The sequence below is a fragment of the Rutidosis leptorrhynchoides genome, chromosome 8 (genome assembly GCF_046630445.1).
Source record: "Rutidosis leptorrhynchoides isolate AG116_Rl617_1_P2 chromosome 8, CSIRO_AGI_Rlap_v1, whole genome shotgun sequence".
Lineage (NCBI taxonomy): Eukaryota > Viridiplantae > Streptophyta > Magnoliopsida > Asterales > Asteraceae > Rutidosis > Rutidosis leptorrhynchoides.
The window spans coordinates 334257342-334278877 of record NC_092340.1 but is presented as its reverse complement, the minus strand read 5'-3'; the positions used below and the strand labels follow the sequence as shown (position 1 = coordinate 334278877).

At 36.1% G+C, this 21536-nt stretch overlaps 1 protein-coding gene across 1 annotated transcript; it reads left to right on the top strand.

Annotated features, from left to right (window-relative positions):
* The first annotated feature begins 19598 nt into the window (after window positions 1-19598).
* LOC139864516 (uncharacterized) lies at window positions 19599-20774 on the top strand. The gene is made up of 2 exons (XM_071853098.1): window positions 19599-19983; window positions 20266-20774. The coding sequence occupies exons 1-2, from the start codon at window positions 19599-19601 to the stop codon at window positions 20772-20774; spliced, it is 894 nt and encodes a 297-aa protein (XP_071709199.1).
* Window positions 20775-21536: the final 762 nt, after the last annotated feature.

Genomic DNA, 21536 nt, shown 5'->3' with positions numbered 1-21536 from the left:
TCCACGACCCAGTGTATACGTATCTCAGTATTGATCACAACTCAAACTATATATATTTTGGAATCAACCTCAACCCTGTATAGCTAACTCCAACATTCACATATAGAGTGTCTATGGTTGTTCCGAAATATATATAGATGTGTCGACATGATAGGTCGAAACATTGTATACGTGTCTATGGTATCTCAAGATTACATAATATACAATACAAGTTGATTAAGTTATGGTTGGAATAGATTTGTTACCAATTTTCACGTAGCTAAAATGAGAAAAATTATCCAATCTTGTTTTACCCATAACTTCTTCATTTTAAATCCGTTTTGAGTGAATAAAATTGCTATGGTTTCATATTGAACTCTATTTAATGAATCTAAACAGAAAAAGTATAGGTTTAGAGTCGGAAAAATAAGTGACAAGTCGTTTTTGTAAAGGTAGTCATTTCAGTCGAAAGAACGACGTCTAGATGACCATTTTAGAAAACATACTTCCACTTTGAGTTTAACCATAATTTTTGGATATAGTTTCATGTTCATAATAAAAATCATTTTCTCAGAATAACAACTTTTAAATCAAAGTTGATCATAGTTTTTAATTAACTAACCCAAAACAGCCAGCGGTGTTACTACGACGGCGTAAATCCGGTTTTACGGTGTTTTTCGTGTTTCCAGGTTTTAAATCATTAAGTTAGCATATCATATAGATATAGAACATGTATTTAGTTGATTTTAAAAGTCAAGTTAGAAGGATTAACTTTTATTTGCCAACAAGTTTAGAATTAACTAAACTATGTTCTAGTGATTACAAGTTTAAACCTTCGAATAAGATAGCTTTATATGTATGAATTGAATGATGTTATGAACATCATTACTACCTCAATTTCCTTGGATAAATCTACTAGAAATGATAAAAATAGATCTAGCTTCAAAGGATCCTTGGATGGCTTGAAATTTCTTGAAGCAGAATCATGACACGAAAACAATTTCAAGTAAGATTTCCACTCGAAATAAGATTGTTATAGTTATAGAAATTGAATTAAAGTTTGAATATGATTATTACCTTGTATTAGAAAGATAACCTACTGTAAGTAACAAAGGTTTCTTGATCTTGGATGAATACTTGGAATGGATTTAGAAAACTTGGAAGTAAACTTGCAATCTTGGAAGTATTCTTGATTTTATGAAACTAGAACTTTTGGAATTTATGAAGAACACTTAGAACTTGAAGATAGAACTTGAGAGAGATCAATTAGATGAATAAAATTGAAGAATGAAAGTGTTTTTAGGTGTTTTTGGTCGTTGGTGTATGGATTAGATATAAAGGATATGTAATTTTGTTTTCATGTAAATAAGTCATGAATGATTACTCATATTTTTGTAATTTTATGAGATATTTCTTGCTAGTTGCCAAATGATGGTTCCCAAATGTGTTAGGTGACTCACATGGGCTGCTAAGAGCTGATCATTGGAGTGTATATACCAATAGTACATACATCTAAAAGCTGTGTATTTTACGAGTACGAATACGGGTGCATACGAGTAGAATTGTTGATGAAACTGAACGAGGATGTAATTGTAAGCATTTTTGTTAAGTAGAAGTATTTTGATAAGTGTCTTGAAGTCTTTAAAAAGTGTATGAATACATATTAAAACACTACATGTATATACATTTTAACTGAGCTGTTAAGTCATCGTTAGTCGTTACATGTAAATGTTGTTTTGAAACCTTTAGGTTAACGATCTTGTTGAATGTTGTTAACCCATTGTTTATTATAACAAATGAGATGTTAAATTGTTATATTATCATGATATTATGATATATAATATATCTTAGTATGATATATATACAGTTAAATGTCGTTACAACGATAATCGTTACATATATGTCTCGTTTCGAAATCATTAAGTTAGTAGTCTTATTTTTACATATGTATTTCATTGTTAATACACTTAATAATATATTTACTTATCATTTAACATAATTAACCAAGTGTATCAATATCTTAATATGATTCATATGTACCTAGTAAGACGTTGTTATAACGATAATCGTTATATATATCGTTTTCGAGTTTCTTAAATTAATAGTCTCATTTTTATGTATATAACTCATTGTTAAAATACCTAATGAGATACATACTTATAATAAAATCATTTTAACTATATATATAACCATATATATGTCATCGTATAGTTTTTACAAGTTTTAACGTTCGTGAATCACCGGTCAACTTGGGTAGTCAATTGTCTATATGAAACCTATTTCAATTAATCAAGTCTTAACAAGTTTGATTGCTTAACATGTTGGAAACACTTAATCATGTAAATAACAATTTCATTTAATATATATATAAACATGGAAAAGTTCGGGTCACTACAGTACCTACCCGTTAAATAAATTTCGTCCCGAAATTTTAAGCAGTTGGAGGTGTTGACGTATCTTCTGGAAATAAATGCGGGTATTTCTTCTTCATCTGATCTTCACGCTCCCAGGTGAACTCAGGTCCTCTACAAGCATTCCATCAAACCTTAACAATCGGTATCTTGTCTTGTTTAAGTCTCTTAACCTCACGATCCATTATTTCGACGGGTTCTTCAATGAATTGAAGTTTTTCATTGATTTGGATTTCGTCCAACGGAATAGTGAGATCTTCTTTAGCAAAACATTTCTTCAAATTTAAGACGTGGAAAGTGTTATGTACAGCCGCGAGTTTTTGAGGTAGCTCCAGTTGGTAAGCTACTGGTCCGACACGATCTATAATCTTGAATGGTCCAATGTACCTTGGATTTAGTTTCCCCCGTTTACCAAATCGAACAACGCCTTTCCAAGGTGAAACCTTAAGCATGACCATTTCTCCAATTTCAAACTCTATATCTTTTCTTTTACTGTCCGCGTAGCTCTTTTGTCGACTCTGGGCGGTTTTCAATCTTTGTTGAATTTGGATGATTTTTTCGGTAGTTTCTTGTATTATCTCCGGACCCGTAATCTGTCTATCCCCCACTTCACTCCAACAAATCAGAGACCTGCACTTTCTACCATAAAGTGCTTCAAACGGCGCCATCTCAATGCTTGAATGGTAGCTGTTGTTGTAGGAAAATTCTGCTAACGGTAGATGTCGATCCCAACTGTTTTCGAAATCAATAACACATGCTCGTAGCATGTCTTCAAGCGTTTGTATCGTCCTTTCGCTCTGTCCATCATTTTGTGGATGATAGGCAGTACTCATGTCTAGACGAGTTCCTAATGCTTGCTGTAATGTCTGCCAGAATCTTGAAATAAATCTGCCATCCCTATCAGAGATAATAGAGATTGGTATTCCATGTCTGGAGACGACTTCCTTCAAATACAGTCGTGCTAACTTCTCCATCTTGTCATCTTCTCTTATTGGCAGGAAGTGTGCTGATTTGGTGAGACGATCAACTATTACCCAAATAGTATCAAAACCACTTGCAGTCCTTGGCAATTTAGTGATGAAATCCATGGTAATATTTTCAAATTTCCATTCCGGGATTTCGGGTTGTTGAAGTAGACCTGATGGTTTCTGATGCTCAGCTTTGACCTTAGAACACGTCAAACATTCTCCTACGTATTTAGCAACATCGGCTTTCATACCCGGCCACTAAAAATGTTTCTTGAGATCCTTGTACATCTTCCCCGTTTCAGGATGTATTGAGTATCTGGTTTTATGAGCTTCTCTAAGTACCATTTCTCTCATATCTCCAAATTTTGGTACCCAAATTCTTTCAGCCCTATACTGGGTTCCATCTTCCCGAATATTAAGATGCTTTTCCGATCCTTTGGGTATTTCATCCTTTAAATTTCCCTCTTTTAAAACTCCTTGTTGCGCCTCCTTTATTTGAGTAGTAAGGTTAGTGTGAATCATTATATTCATAGATTTTACTCGAATGGGTTCTCTGTCCTTTCTGCTCAAGGCGTCGGCTACCACATTTGCCTTCCCCGGGTGGTAACGAATCTCAAAGTCGTAATCATTCAACAATTCAATCCACCTACGCTGCCTCATATTCAGTTGTTTCTGATTAAATATGTGTTGTAGACTTTTATGGTCGGTATATATAATACTTTTGACCCCATATAAGTAGTGCCTCCAAGTCTTTAATGCAAAAACAACCGCGCCTAATTCCAAATCATACGTCGTATAATTTTGCTCGTGAATCTTCAATTGTCTAGACGCATAAGCAATCACCTTCGTCCGTTGCATTAATACACAACCGAGACCTTGCTTTGATGCGTCACAATAAATCACAAAATCATCATTCCCTTCAGGCAATGACAATATAGGTGCCGTAGTTAGCTTTTTCTTCAATAATTGAAACGCCTTTTCTTGTTCATCCTTCCATTCAAATTTCTTCCCTTTATGCGTTAATGCAGTCAAGGGTTTTGCTATTTTGGAGAAATCTTGGATGAATCTTCTGTAGTAACCAGCCAATCCTAAAAATTGACGTATATGCTTTGGAGTTTTTGGGGTTTCCCACTTTTCAACGGTTTCGTTCTTTGCCGGGTCTACCTGGATACCTTCTTTGTTCACTATGTGACCGAGGAATTGAACTTCTTCCAACCAAAATGCACACTTTGAAAACTTAGCGTACAGTTTTTCTTTCCTCAATACTTCTAGCACTTTTCTCAAATGTTCTTCGTGCTCTTGATCATTCTTTGAGTAAATAAGTATGTCATCGATGAAAACAATGACAAACTTGTCAAGATATGGCCCACACACTCGGTTCATAAGGTCCATGAACACAGCTGGTGCGTTAGTCAATCCAAACGGCATAACCATAAACTCGTAATGACCATAACGCGTCCTAAAAGCAGTTTTTGGAATATCATCCTCCTTTACTCGCATTTGATGATATCCAGAACGTAAATCGATCTTCGAATAAACCGACGAGCCTTGTAGTTGATCAAATAAGTCGTCAATTCTCGGCAGTGGATAACGGTTTTTGATGGTAAGTTTGTTCAACTCTCTGTAGTCAATACACAACCTAAATGTACCATCCTTCTTCTTGATAAACAAAGCAGGAGCTCCCCATGGTGATGTGCCTGGTCAAATGAAACCACATTCTAATAGTTCTTGCAGTTGGCTTTGCAGTTCTTTCATCTCGCTGGGTGCGAGTCTATAAGGAGCACGAGCTATTGGTGCAGCTCCTGGTACAAGATCTATTTGAAATTCAACAGATCGATGTGGAGGTAGTCCCGGTAATTCTTTCAGAAATACATCGGGAAATTCTTTTGCGACGGGAACATCATTGATGCTCTTTTCTTCAGTTTGTACTTTCTCGACGTGTGCTAGAACAGCATAGCAACCTTTTCTTATTAGTTTTTGTGCCTTCAAATTACTAATAAGATGTAGCTTCATGTTGCCCTTTTCTCCGTACACCATTAAGGGTTCTCCTTCTTCTCGTACAATGCGAATTACATTTTTATAACATACGATCTCTGCTTTCACCTTCTTCAGCCAGTCCATGCCAACTATTACATCAAAACTCCCTAACTCTACTGGTATCAAATCAATCTTAAATATTTCGCTACCCAGTTTAGTTTCTCGATTCCCGCATATATTATCTGCTGAAATTAATTTACCGTTTGCTAATTCGAGTAAAAATTTACTATCCAACGGCGTCAATGGACAACTTAATTTAGCACAAAAATCTCTACTCATATAGCTTCTATCCGCACACGAATCAAATAAAACGTAAGCAGATTTATTGTCAATAAGAAACGTACCCGTAACAAGCTTCGGGTCTTCCTGTGCCTCTGCCGCATTAATATTGAAAACTCTTCCGCGGCCTTGTCCATTCGTGTTCTCCTGGTTCGGGCAATTTCTAATAATGTGGCCCGGTTTTCCACATTTATAACAAACTACATTGGCATAACTTGCTCCGACACTACTTGCTCCGCCATTACTCGTTCCGACACCATTTGTTCCTTTCGTTCTGTTAACCCCTGGTCCGTAGACCTCACACTTCGCCGCGCTATGACCATTTCTTTTACACTTGTTGCAAAATTTGGTGCAGAACCCCGAGTGATACTTTTCACACCTTTGGCATAGCTACTTCTGATTGTCGTTGTTGTTGCGGTTGTTATTGTTGTTCGAATGATTGTTGTAGTTGATATTGTTGTTGTTGTTATTATTGTTGTTGTTGGGCCGTTTGTTGTAGTTGCAATTGATGTTACGATTGTTGGGATAATTGTTGCGATTATTATTGTAATTGCTGTTGTTGTTGTATTGGTGATTCTTATCACTGTTTTCCTCCCACTTTCTTTTGACTTGCTTCACATTGGCCTCTTCAGCCGTCTGTTCTTTAATTCTTTCCTCAATCTGGTTCACTAGTTTGTGAGCCATTCTACATGCCTGTTGTATGGAGGCGGGCTCGTGTGAACTTATATCTTCTTGGATTCTTTCCGATAATCCTTTCACAAACGCGTCAATCTTCTCTTCCTCATCTTCGAACGCTCCCGGACACAATAGGCACAATTCTGTGAATCGTCTTTCGTAAGTGGTAATATCAAATCCTTGAGTTCGTAACCCTCTAAGTTCTCTCTTGAGCTTATTGACCTCGGTTCTGGGACGGTACTTCTCGTTCATCAAGTGCTTGAATGCTGACCACGGTAGTGCATACGCATCATCTTGTCCCACTTGCTCTAGATAGGTATTCCACCATGTTAACGCAGAACCTGTGAAGGTATGCGTAGCGTACTTCACTTTGTCCTATTCAGTACACTTACTTATGGCAAACACCGATTCGACCTTCTCGGTCCACCGTTTCAATCCGATCGGTCCTTCGGTTCCATCAAATTCCAAAAGTTTGCAGGCAGTGAATTCTTTGTAGGTGCATCCTACACGATTTCCTGTACCGCTAGATCCAAGGTTATTGTTGGTATGTAGCGCAACCTGTACTGCGGCTATGTTTGAAGCTAGAAAAGTACGGAATTCCTCTTCATTCATATTCACGGTGTGTCGAGTAGTCGGTGCCATTTCCTTCAAAATAGTCAAATGGAACAAGTTAATCATACAGAATATTAAGAGTAGTTAATAGTATTTCGTAGCATAATATGAACTCATTTATAAAAGCTTTTTCTTCATATTAGCGTTTTATAAGTTTAAATTCGGGTAGTACCTACCCGTTAAGTTCATACTTAGTAGCTAATATACACTTCAACTACTACAATTCTATATGAAAAACTGATTATAATAATATTTCGCGTTCAAACTTTTATACAATATTTTACAAACTTACAATACCGCTTATTTTACATAAAGCATGAAATATAGCACACAATAACTTTGATACAAGATAGTTCTGAAGATAATTCTAGCTAGTACACAAGTCGTTCAGCAAAGGCAATAAAGACACGTAATTCATACGTCCAGAAACAAGTCATGCATTCTGGTTTTACTAGGACTACTTCCCATCCTTGGTCTTGTGGAACATAACCGTTATGGGCGTTGATAAGACAGCGTGTTGTAACGTCGTCAAAGGGACGAGGGTTACATAATGTCCAACAGTCCCGTAACAATCTAAAAACCTCATTTCTTACCCCAATTACCGACTTCGTTACTTGTGGGAACGTTTCGTTTAATAGTTGTAGCCCGATGTTGTAACACCCTAGGCAAATCCCACATCGCCCACGAACATGAGTGATCATGGGATTATAAGGTAATACTCACGCTTAAATGACACAACGCGTTTTGGGATCACAGGCTGAGTAGAAGTGTGAGTACGTTGTGGTTAAGCGTGCTCGGGCGAGAGCACTACCAGGATGGGTGACCTCCTGGGAAAGTGCTTCTCGTGTGTGGTCGCCAAGAAAAAGCCGTGCGCCTGCGGGCAAAGCGGACAATATTGTGGTCATGTTAAGCTGGGGTGTTACAGAATGGTATCAGAGCCACTCATATACCGTTGGGGGTGGTGGGGCAAACCTCATCGAGGACGATGAGTCCCTAAGGGGGGGGTGAATGTAACACCCTAGGCAAATCCCACATCGCCCACGAACATGAGTGATCATGGGATTATAAGGTAATACTCACGCTTAAATGACACAACGCGTTTTGGGATCACAGGCTGAGTAGAAGTGTGAGTACGTTGTGGTTAAGCGTGCTCGGGCGAGAGCACTACCAGGATGGGTGACCTCCTGGGAAAGTGCTTCTCGTGTGTGGTCGCCAAGAAAAAGCCGTGCGCCTGCGGGCAAAGCGGACAATATTGTGGTCATGTTAAGCTGGGGTGTTACAGATGTTCTTGTTCTCACTTTGGTGAGAAATGAACATTACTAACCCGTAAGCATAGCATGCTTCTTTATGTTGCATGTTAGCCGCTTTTTCTAAATCATGAAGTCCTATATTCAGATACATTGAGTCAAAATAATTTCTTAACCCGTTGCGTAAAATAGCATTTGGGTTCCCCGCAATATATGCGTCAAAGTAAACACATCGTAACTTATGGGTTTTCCAATGTGATATCCCCCATCTTTCAAACGAAAGTCTCTTATAAATCAAGACATTCTTGGAACGTTCTTCGAATGTCTTACAAACTGATTTCGCCTTAAATAGTTGTGCCGAGGAATTCTGACCAACTCTAGACAAGATTTCATCAATCATGTCTCCGGGTAGGTCTCTTAAAATATTGGGTTGTCTATCCATTTTGTGTTTTTAAACTGTAAAATAGACAAGAGTTAGATTCATAAAAAAAATTACTTATTAATACAAGCAATTTTTACATATATCAAAAAGCATAAGCACACTATATTACATATATTACACCACACGAATACAACTATCTTATTCCGACTCGCTCGTTTCTTCTTCTTCGGTTTTGGTTCGTTTTGCCAAGTTTCTAGGGATATATGATGTTCCCCTAATACGAGCCGTCGTTTTCCACATTGGTTTAGAAAAACCTGGTGGTTTAGAGGTTCCCGGGTCATTGTTACAACTTAAGGGCTTCGGTGGTTGACGATACATATAAAGTTCATCGGGGTTGGAATTAGATTTCTCTATTTTTATGCCCTTTCCCTTATTATTTTCTTTTGCCTTTTTAAATTCAGTTGGGGTAATTTCTATAACATCATCGGAATTCTCGTCGGAATCCGATTCATCGGAGAATTGGTAATCCTCCCAATATTTTGCTTCCTTGGCGGAAACACCATTGACCATAATTAACCTTGGTCGGTTGGTTGAGGATTTTCTTTTACTTAACCATTTTATTATTTCCCCCACCGGTTCTATTTCCTCATCCGGTTCCTCCTCTTCCGGTTCTGATTCTTCTTCCGGTTCCGATTCTTCTTCCGGTTCCGACTCTTCTTCCGGTTCCTCTTCGGGAACTTGTGAATCAGTCCACGAATCATTCCAATTTACATTTGACTCTTCATTATTATTAGGTGAGTCAATGGGACTTGTTCTAGAGGTAGACATCTATCACATAATATCAAACGCGTTAAGAGATTAATATATCACATAATATTCACATGTTAAAAATATATAGTTTCCAACAAAATTTGTTAAGCAATCATTTTTCAAGTAAACACGGTCGAAGTCCGGACTCACTAATGCATCCTAACAAACTCGATAAGACACACTAATACAAAATTCTGGTTCTCTAAGACCAACGCTCGGATACCAACTGAAATGTCCCGTTCTTATTGATTAAAAACGTTCCATATTAATTGATTTCGTTGCGAGGTTTTGACCTCTATATGAGACGTTTTTCAAAGACTGCATTCATTTTTAAAACAAACCATAACCTTTATTTCATAAATAAAGGTTTAAAAAGCTTTACGTAGATTATCAAATAATGATAATCTAAAATATCCTGTTTACACACGACCATTACATAATGGTTTACAATACAAATATGTTACATCGAAATCAGTTTCTTGAATGCAGTTTTTACACAATATCATACAAACATGGACTCCAAATCTTGTCCTTATTTTAGTATGCAACAGCGGAAGCTCTTAGTATTCACCTGAGAATAAACATGCTTTAAACATCAACAAAAATGTTGGTGAGTTATAGGTTTAACCTATATATATCAAATCGTAACAATAGACCACAAGATTTCATATTTTAATACACATCCCATACATAGAGATAAAAATCATTCATATGGTGAACACCTGGTAACCAACATTAACAAGATCCATATATAAGAATATCCCCATCATTCCGGGACACCCTTCGGATATGATATAAATTTCGAAGTACTAAAGTATCCGGTACTTTGGATGGGGTTTGTTAGGCCCAATAGATCTATCTTTAGGATTCGCGTCAATTAGGGTGTCTGTTCCCTAATTCTTAGATAACCAAACTTAATAAAAAGGGGCATATTCGATTTCGATAATTCAACCATAGAATGTAGTTTCACGTACTTGTGTCTATTTTGTAAATCATTTATAAAACCTGCATGTATTCTCATCTCAAAAATATTAGATTTTAAAAGTGGGACTATAACTCACTTTCACAGATTTTTACTTCGTCGGGAAGTAAGACTTGGCCACTGGTTGATTCACGAACCTATAACAATATATACATATATATCAAAGTATGTTCAAAATATATTTACAACACTTTTAATATATTTTGATGTTTTAAGTTTATTAAGTCGGCTGTCCTCGTTAGTAACCTACAACTAGTTGTCCACAGTTAGATGTATAGAAATAAATCTATAAATATTATCTTGAATCAATCCACAACCCAGTGTATACGTATCTCAGTATTAATCACAACTCAAACTATATATATTTTGGAATCAACCTCAACCCTGTATAGCTAACTCCAACATTCACATATAGAGTGTCTATGGTTGTTCCGAAATATATATAGATGTGTCGACATGATAGGTCGAAACATTGTATACGTGTCTATGGTATCTCAAGATTACATAATATACAATACAAGTTGATTAAGTTATGGTTGGAATAGATTTGTTACCAATTTTCACGTAGCTAAAATGATAAAAATTATCCAATCTTGTTTTACCCATAACTTCTTCATTTTAAATCCGTTTTGAGTGAATCAAATTGCTATGGTTTCATATTGAACTATATTTTATGAATCTAAACAGAAAAAGTATAGCTTTAGAGTCGGAAAAATAAGTTACAAGTCATTTTTGTAAAGGTAGTCATTTCAGTCGAAAGAACGACGTCTAGATGACCATTTTAGAAAACATACTTCCACTTTGAGTTTAACCATAATTTTTGGATATAGTTTCATGTTCATAATAAAAATCATTTTCTCAGAATTACAACTTTTAAATCAAAGTTTATCATAGTTTTTAATTAACTAACCCAAAACAGCCCGCGGTGTTACTACGACGGCGTAAATCCGGTTTTACGGTGTTTTTCGTGTTTCCAGGTTTTAAATCATTAAGTTAGCATATCATATAGATATAGAACATGTGTTTAGTTGATTTTAAAAGTCAAGTTAGAAGGATTAACTTTTATTTGCGAACAAGTTTAGAATTAACTAAACTATGTTCTAGTGATTACAAGTTTAAACCTTCGAATAAGATAGCTTTATATGTATGAATCGAATGATGTTATGAACATCATTACTACCTCAAGTTCCTTGGATAAACCTACTGGAAATGAGAAAAATAGATCTAGCATCAAAGGATCCTTGGATGGCTTGAAAGTTCTTGAAGCAGAATCATGACACGAAAACAATTTCAAGTAAGATTTCCACTCGAAATAAGATTGTTATAGTTATAGAAATTGAATTAAAGTTTGAATATGTTTATTACCTTGTATTAGAAAGATAACCTACTGTAAGTAACAAAGGTTTCTTGATCTTGGATGATTACTTGGAATGGATTTAGAAAACTTGGAAGTAAACTTGCAATCTTGGAAGTATTCTTGATTTTATGAAACTAGAACTTTTGGAATTTATGAAGAACACTTAGAACTTGAAGATAGAACTTGAGAGAGATCAATTAGATGAAGAAAATTGAAGAATGAAAGTGTTTGTAGGTGTTTTTGGTCGTTGGTGTATGGATTAGATATAAAGGATATGTAATTTTGTTTTCATGTAAATAAGTCATGAATGATTACTCATATTTTTGTAATTTTATGAGATATTTTATGCTAGTTGCCAAATGATGGTTCCCACATGTGTTAGGTGACTCACATGGGCTACTAAGAGCTGATCATTGGAGTGTATATACCAATAGTACATACATCTAAAAGCTGTATATTGTACGAGTACGAATACGGGTGCATACGAGTAGAATTGTTGATGAAATTGAACGAGGATGTAATTGTAAGCATTTTTGTTAAGTAGAAGTATTTTGATAAGTGTCTTGAAGTCTTTAAAAAGTGTATGAATACATATTAAAACACTACATGTATATACATTTTAACTGAGTCGTTAAGTCATCGTTAGTCGTTACATGTAAATGTTGTTTTGAAACCTTTAGGTTAACGATCTTGTTGAATATTGTTAACCCATTGTTTATTATAACAAATGAGATGTTAAATTGTTATATTATCATGATATTATGATATATAATATATCTTAGTATGATATATATACAGTTAAATGTCGTTACAACGATAATCGTTACATATATGTCTCGTTTCGAAATCATTAAGTTAGTAGTCTTATTTTTACATATGTATTTCATTGTTAATACACTTAATAATATATTTACTTATCATTTAACATAATTAACCAAGTGTATCAATATCTTAATATGATTCATATGTACCTAGTAAGACGTTGTTATAACGATAATCGTTATATATATCGTTTTCGAGTTTCTTAAATTAATAGTCTCATTTTTATGTATATAACTCATTGTTAAAATACCTAATGAGATACATACTTATAATAAAATCATGTTAACTACATATATAACCATATATATGTCATCGTATAGTTTTTACAAGTTTTAACGTTCGTGAATCACCGGTCAACTTGGGTGGTCAATTGTCTATATGAAACCTATTTCAATTAATCAAGTCTTATCAAGTTTGATTGCTTAACATGTTGGAAACACTTAATCATGTAACTAACAATTTCATTTAATATATATATAAACATGGAAAAGTTCGGGTCACTACAGTAGTACCCAAAAAATTTGTATAATGAAGCACAAAACACTCAGGAACTCCCTGCCCTTCTATAATGTTACCCGTATTATCTTCCACCATAAAAATATGACTTCTATGTTGTCTACTCTTAACCACTTTATGAAAATAACTTGAATTACTATCACCCACCCGAAGCCACTCAATCTTTGCTTTTGTGTTGTAAAAATCGTTCCTCATCAAGGACCGCATCATTATAAGCATGAAGAAGGTGACAATGCTCTTCTCGAATTTCAACAGAAAACGTGTTCAAATCAAGTTGACTCTGTACCTCATCCAGTTCGGCTCTAAGTTTTACAACACGAGTATGGAGATTACCTTGTTGCCACATCAACCGTCTTAAAGGTTTCTTTAAATCATGTAACTTTTTTACCACCTGAAACATTGGATGGCCGATTAAGACTCTTCTCCACCCTCGAAAAACTACCTCATCAAATCCCTCCTTATACACGATAAAGTTGCTGAATTTGAAAGATTTAGCACGAGCAACAATAGTAGAAGGAATCTTTAACACTGCCGGAGCATGATCAGAAATCCGGTATGGAAGAAAAACTGCATAAGCATTCGAAAAATCATTAATAAAAATATCATTAGCCATGATTTTGTCTATCTTTTCATGATACCATCAGAAGCATGCGGCCTTTGGTTCCATGTATAATGAAGTCAAGAGTGTGAAACATCACTCATTCTCATATGATCAACACAATCATGAAACTCTCTCATTTCAAGGGTAACGCGAGAACCCCATGCAGTCGAATCATCAAGACTAAGAGATACATTAAAATCTCCCTAATCACCCAAAGGTGATTACCCACAAACTGGTGTGTATACACAAGTTATCCCATAGAGGCCGATGATGAATATAGTAATTTTTAGCGTACACAATTGAAACATACAAACGTTTATCTTCTCATACCAAATGAAAAAGACAATGAATAACCTGATATGAAGCATGAATCACAATAACATTAACTGTAAGCAGATCCTATCCCATAATGATTCGGGTACCCCCACTACAAATTGAACTATTCGAAGTCCATTGCCATTGACGAAAAACCGAAGCACAAACATTACTTAATTTACTAATATCAACACGAGACTCCAAAATGGCACAAAAACATAAATTATTACCAGAAACTACCTCATAAATCTCCTTCTGTTTCGGGATGAGACTCAACCCCCGAATATTCCATGTTGCAAAGCTATTCATGAGGAAACTTTTCAATAGGTGTGCTTGCACCTTCCGTAAGATAATCCCCAACTTGACTCGTAATATCATCATTGCCTTCTATATCACCTTCTTCATCCATAAGTGCTTTGTCCGGATATCGTTGGAGATTAGAATTATTAACCATATCATTACCATCATTCTCATTGTTAAGAGCCCCAAATGGGTTACTTGTTTCAACTGTTTCTTTGGTTTTGCTCGACGTTTGTGTACTCACCGGTTGCTGAAGCTTCGGGCAATACACAAGCTTCGTTTTAGGTTTCCCAATAGCAAACGTAACAGAACGACGATTTTCCTTATTATTCATACTTTTCGTCCCCACAACCTCATAACCATCTTCGTCAACCTGTTTGTTGTCAACTGCAGCAGCAACAACGACTTGCTTTAGACATTGGGCATCTTTATGACCAAAGATTGCACAAACAGAACACCTAGGTGGCTACCATTCATACTCAACTTTTATTGTACTTATTGTTTTCGTTTTACCCCCCAGACTTGGAATAGCCACACGAAGTTGTTCTCTCATCTCTTGCTCATCCGAGACTTCAATCAAAGCGCGTGTAAAATTAGGTCGACCCCATGACTCCTTACACATGGTACTTGTATAGGAGTCTAGCATAATAGGAACACCTATTTTCGACGCCATAATACTCAGCCTATCTTCTGTGAACCCAGCAAGAGGAATATCATGAAGTTTAACCCAAACTGGGACACTAGAAAGCTCCTCTTTTGTCAACGCTATTTCCGGTGACCATTTATTCAAAATAATTGGGATGTTTCTAATGATCCATGGACCACCTTCTAGAGCAGCATTCATGCCATTTTCCGTCTCAAATTTAAAAAAGAAGAATCCTTTAGAATTCATCATTACCTTTTTTAGACCAAACTTCCGCCGTACATTCGTAGCATACTTCTTAACAACCAGGTATGCCACTCGTTTCCCTAGAAATACCTATATAGTGTGTTATTATACCATTCTTGAACTTCCAATACAGATTCAATTAGGATTTCAACATCGACATCGTCTTCCAGATTGCTAGAGCTAGCTACAAATCAAAAATTAACCTTCTGTTCATTCTGCTTCCCATTCAATTTTGCAAGATAACTAGGCACCTTCTTTGTAGACTGAGCACTTGGTGCAGCATGCGAGTTTTCAGTTTCTTCCAAATCCAGAACAGGTATTCGGCTTACATCATTTAACGATGGAAATCTTTGTTAAACTTAGTTCTTTCATCGTACCTCTCATCCTCCGACGAGTCTGTATGTGCAACCACGTTCTCCACAGGTGGCTCATGCTCTTCTTGAGTCATATTCTCGTTAGAATCAGGATGCACTACGTGATCCTTCGGCAAAACGGAACCTGCACCATGGACTGCATTATCAATCGTATCATCAGCCTTACGTCTTGAACTTTCCACACCATCCGATTCCTCATTCGAACTATCTTCCTTGCCATCAATAGTTCGACAACGTAAAACCCTAGGTTAGGATTTCGTAGCCTTTTCTTTGCCCCTCCCGAATTCTTACCCATAACCACAAACACTAAACACGATCCAATATGACAGATGAAATTAGGTTGAGAATAGCGAAGAAGACGATGGAAGAAAAAACGATTAAGAAAATTGCCTCAGTCACCCTATTTTTGCGAAGAGGCTAGGGTTACGATATAAAAAATTAACTCTGGTACCAACTATAACATACCATCAAAATCCATTAACGAAATGTTAACTCTGGTCCTAGTGCTCGGCCTGACTTCTACGTAATAGCAATGTTCTACAACAGAATCAACTAATACCTGAGATAAAACATGCAAAACGGATTAACATAAAGTTGAGTGAATCTATAGGTTTGAGTAAATAGTTCTCGTATGTTTCATAAAACAGTTTTCATAAATCATTTGTCGAAAATCAGTTCTCAAAAATCAGTAAACATTTATCAGTATAAACCACTAAGGTTTAATCTCAAAAGTTTGCATATAGTAAATGCTAAGTAATAAACTGTTTGTAAGATGTCAAGTTTCAACTGAGTAGGACATCAAAAAGTTCTTTTTGTTTCAACTGCTGGTAGACATTACCATGTCTAGTTTCTACTTTGTAAACGTCAAGTTTAAGTTACATTCATCGTAAGTTAAGCCACGAGATTTCTGAAAAGCTTCGTAAAAGTATGCATTTATCATGAGCACTTGATTATAAGATTTTAACCCGCGGATAGCTAAAGCGCTACACGTCTTCCTTTTACCCTCTCTAAGAATACACTGCTCAGGTGTACAAGTAACAACAAAATAAGCACCACGTAGGTTGAGGCGAGGTTTGTCAAACCTAACGGTACCGTCCCTATAAGGCGAGCTGTAACATCCTCAATCGGGCCTAGTTGTAAGATTACTAGATTGCCCTTAAGTTTGTATTGCGTTATTATATGCTTTTATTTTTATTGAATATTTATTATTAAATAATGATGTGGTTAGGACCAGTTTGTGACAAGGGTCACAGAACAAGTTTGTTTATTTAATTTGGACTCCGTGTGGGTTGCCAAATGACGTACGAAAGATATCGGATAACTGATAAATACCCGTGTATCGCACAGTGTGGGAATTAAACCCAATTAAGTGACTAGTGCTGTCTCTCTCTTGCATTTTTCCAGAACCATCTCACACACACACCGTACCTTCCCTTCCACCTACAGTCAAACCCTAATCCTTAATCTTTAGCTAGAGCTCAAATTGTTCATATCTTTGTGTTCCTTGTGATTCACTGATTCTTTTAAGGTAAGAATCACAAGCTTCCATACTCTAATCTTTGAGAAATTTAAGGTTTTGTGTTAGTTTTCATAAAAGTGTAAATTTGTGTCAAAACAAGTGATTTAAGTGTTGTTATGGTCAAATTGTTGTGGGTTTTGAGTCTATAACAAGTAGTGAACAAGTTGTGGTCGATTTTGGTGTTTAAAACGAGCTCTAGATCGAGATTTGAGGATTTCATCGTGAAGTCCGTAGCCTTTGTTCAGTTTCTGATGAAGATGAGCACAGTCGGTCGACTGTCAGTCGACAGTCGACCGATTGAGGGTTAAACCGGCCGATTGACGAAGATAACTGACCGACTGTTGAGTGAACCGACCGACTGAGATTTACCTTCGGTCGATTGATGTAATACCAAATGAATCGACCGACTGGGAAGGTCAGTCGACCGGTTGTGTAGACAGTCGACCGACTGAGTGTCCAGGGCAGAATATTTTACCTAAGTGTTATTTTTTAGTCGTTATGCTGCCCGTTTGTATTTTGATGATCTGATGTAAATTTTGAAAGTGCATAAGTGTTAAGCAAAAAAAAATTTAGCGGACACTTTTTCTGACAAAAATTTCTGTATTGTGTTATTTGGGGTTAACGGACAGAAACTAACTTGTGTATATGTTTTCTCAGGAGAAAAGGAGACATAGAAGGTTCAGTGATTAGATAGTTGAATACCTTCTCGTTTGCTGGTAATCGGTAAGTGGGACTGACTGGAGAATATAGTATATTGTAGCATGTTATATTATGATTGCCATGCTTGTTAAATATACTTATTGTTGTGATTAGTTAGTTCACTGTGATGACTGCATGTTGGTTGATGTTTGCCTGTTGGAACCCAGTGTGTCCCTATCTTGTGGTAGCCTAATTCGATAGGAGAGATCAACATGCGGGTTGGGTTCCTCATGTGGTAGCCTATTTGCATCCGTGTAGTATATGTTTGAATGACGCGTTCGTCGCGTGTGGATGATTTATGCAGCACGGTATGTAGGAGGAACTTCCGGTAAACCCCAGCCCGATCAACTGGAGGTTAATGGTTTGGCCGAACCGCCGGAGTCTCTGTAGACTGCACTACTGGGTGATGTTTGTGTGTTAGACTATGTGACATGATTAGTATAACACTTCTGTATGCTATGGCCTGTAGTTAGTCGTACTCACTTAGCTTCGTGCTAATTCCCTCCATCCCCTCCCTGCAGGTTGAAAGCTTTTGTAGATAGTGCTTTTTGGGAGAAGACGGGCATGATGATGTTATGTTTGACAGAATTAACTCTGATGTGGTCTTTTATAGTTTAAACTGTGTTCTTTTGAAAACAGATCGTAACCACATCTTCTCCGTATAAACATGTATTTTGTAATGACACGTGACACTCGTTGTCTTAGCAATGGTTAATATTTATTTTGTAATTAATAAATAAATGCTTCCACCACGTGTATAAAAAAAAAATCGCAGTGTCACACGAGCTTACTTAAAGTAATTAATATAATCAAGCTAAGGGATTTTTTGATCTGAACTCATATGTATACTTTCATCTTCAAGGCTTCTTGGTTAGTCTTTTACGATTATAACCTACAAACCTTCATTGGGCCATCGATTAACGAACGTTGTTGATGATGAACTTAACATTTAACCACCTCATCAATATTTTCATATCGATATGCGTTATCGACTCTTTTATTAATATAAGTATTTTTTATTATTAATAAATTATTGATCAAGCATATTTCTGTCTAGGGTTAGAAACACACTTGAGTGCAATAGAAGGAGGGTTTTATTAGTTCAGCGGCGTTAACTTTTGATCCGGCTACCGTGATAACCCTAGCTGAGATGATGATCTCGGGAGGGTGGCTAAAGGCTGACCGCCGGCCGATAGCGGCGAAGGGGAAAACCCTACGAGGAGTCGTAGATAAAAACCCTAGAGTAGATTGTGTACCTTAATTGCTTGACTAGGCTCTCTATTTATAAGAGGAAATTAGGGTTTTGGAGGGAGACTTGACAGCGGCCCATGGACCAAGCCCAATTACTTGGCCGATGGGCACCGCACATAATCAATTATTAATTAATTACGGAGTATAAATTATTATACTATTAAATATTGATTTCAATTATAAATATATAATTTTGAAACAAACATGAGATTTAAACAAATTAATTATACGTAATGAAGAGATTAGCATAATTTATGTCGAAAATGATGGGAGTTTGAATGAACACAGTTAAAAAAATGTCCACATTCATTCGCACATGCCCAAGCATATTCGTAAGCAAAATACATACACCAACTTATTGATCACTTAAATGTCTCTATCTCTCTATATAAATATAACGCCATAATGTCATCATCATCTGTACACACCTTCTATTTTCTTCATCTTTCTCTTTTCTCTCATGTCAACACTTTTCCAAACATTTAATACTTAATTTCTTATATATAAATAAATCACAACCTCACTGAATAATTGACTAATTGATCTGTATTATTGTAGAATATATATTTCAAAATGGTCAGGTTTCGAAGAGTAGCAGAAGCGTTTCAAATGGCGTCAAAGATGACGGATTGCGACAGCAGTGGCAGCGACCACTCGCCTGAAACCATGTTAGATTTGTCCGATTTGGTTAACTCGTTTATCGAGAGTAACGATGGTGTTGTTGACAGGGATTTTGATCGTATAATGAATGAGGAATGTAGTTCTGATGAAATTGATGATGATATGGAGGAGATGAAGGATTCATTGAAGATAATTTTTGGATTCGAAAATGACAATTCAAGGAAAACTGTCGTTTCAGAAGTTGAAAAAGCAAGGTGGCGCGTGATCGGAAACTTATCGTCTTCAGGATCTAAACGAACACTTATGGCTCGTCTGCGAGATCAGGGACTCGATGCAGGTAATTTATATTCTAACATTTTGAATTAAATTTATTATTATTTTTATAATGAATGTGTGTTTGTTGTTAAAAAACTAAAATTCTAACATTAATGTTAAAAACTCGAAATAATGAAGCAAAAATCATATTGCACAATAATAATATGACTTATTATTAGTGTTCAATTTGTTCTACTAATTAATTAACGCCGCAAAATATCAAAAGAGCGAGAATTAAGCGGCGCACAAAAAACATCCCAAAAAGGCCACTAAATATTTGGATTACTAAATATTTACTTTGTAGGTATTTGCAAATCCAAGTGGGAAAAGAAAGGGAGGCTTCTTGCTGGCAATCATGAATATATCGATGTTATTTTCGCAGGCATACGTTACATTATCATTTTACATCCGTTAGAAGAATTCGAAATAGCTAGGCCAACTAGCAGTTACACTTCGTTGCTCAACGTTCTCCCTCAAGTTTTAGTTTGCAAAGTCGACGAATACAAAGACATTGTGAAAGTAATGAGCAAAGCAATTAAGAAGTCGATGAACCAAATGAAACTTAAAGTGCCACCATGGAGGCGGCGTGAGTACGTTCAAGCTAAATGGTTCGGGTCATACAAACGAACCATCAATGAGTTTCCGACTAAGAAATCGTTAGATTTCAATTGGAATGTAAATGACAACATAACAGTCGGGTTTACATCGATGCCTGGAGCTTGTGGTAGAAATATAGAAGATTTTGGTAGAAAGAATTTTGGTTTCAAAATGGGAAATTTGTCAATGGTATTGGCCATTGATGGAGCAAGCTAAATATATTTTTGTGTATATAGATCAATTTAATTTGTTTGTTCATTGGTGATTATTTTCTAGAAGTGGTAGATTATTATAGGAAAAATTGTCCGAAAAGGTAAGCTAAGTTACTCAATTTGACAATCAAGGTAACCCCTAATTTGTCTAAGCTCAAAAAGGATTCCAATTTTATTTTGGCGCAAGAAAAGCATTACGTGTTCAAAATTTTTAAAATTACGGTAATCTTCGTCAAATTTATTAACAATCGTTAAACAAAAATACACGTTTAGTCCCTGAAGTTTGTTAAAAATTTCACCTATAATCATGTTCATCATCTTCATCACCATCTTCATCTTCACTGCCACCATCTTCATCATCGTCGAAAACCACCACCACCACCACCAATCGGATCTGAAAACAGCAGCCGCAGATCTGCATCACCGTCGTCGGACTTGAATCAATCACGTTTGAGCTTTTCACTTGATCTCAGGATGAATTAATCAAAGTTTCAAGTTCCTTGATACACGTTTGAGCTTCGTGATTCATCTAAACAACTTGAATATCACCAAAGAAATTCAGGATTAAAAGTCAAAGTTCGTTCATGTTCGGTTAACGAATCAATTAGAACGAATTAGTGATTTTCAGGTGTTGTGGATACATGTCGAGTGTACATGGAAGGGATTCTAAGCATATTTCATGTTGATTTCATCACCTGAAACGCATCAGAAAATGATTTTCAACTTTGGAGTTCACATGATATTTTTCGTCACCATTCATGCTCGA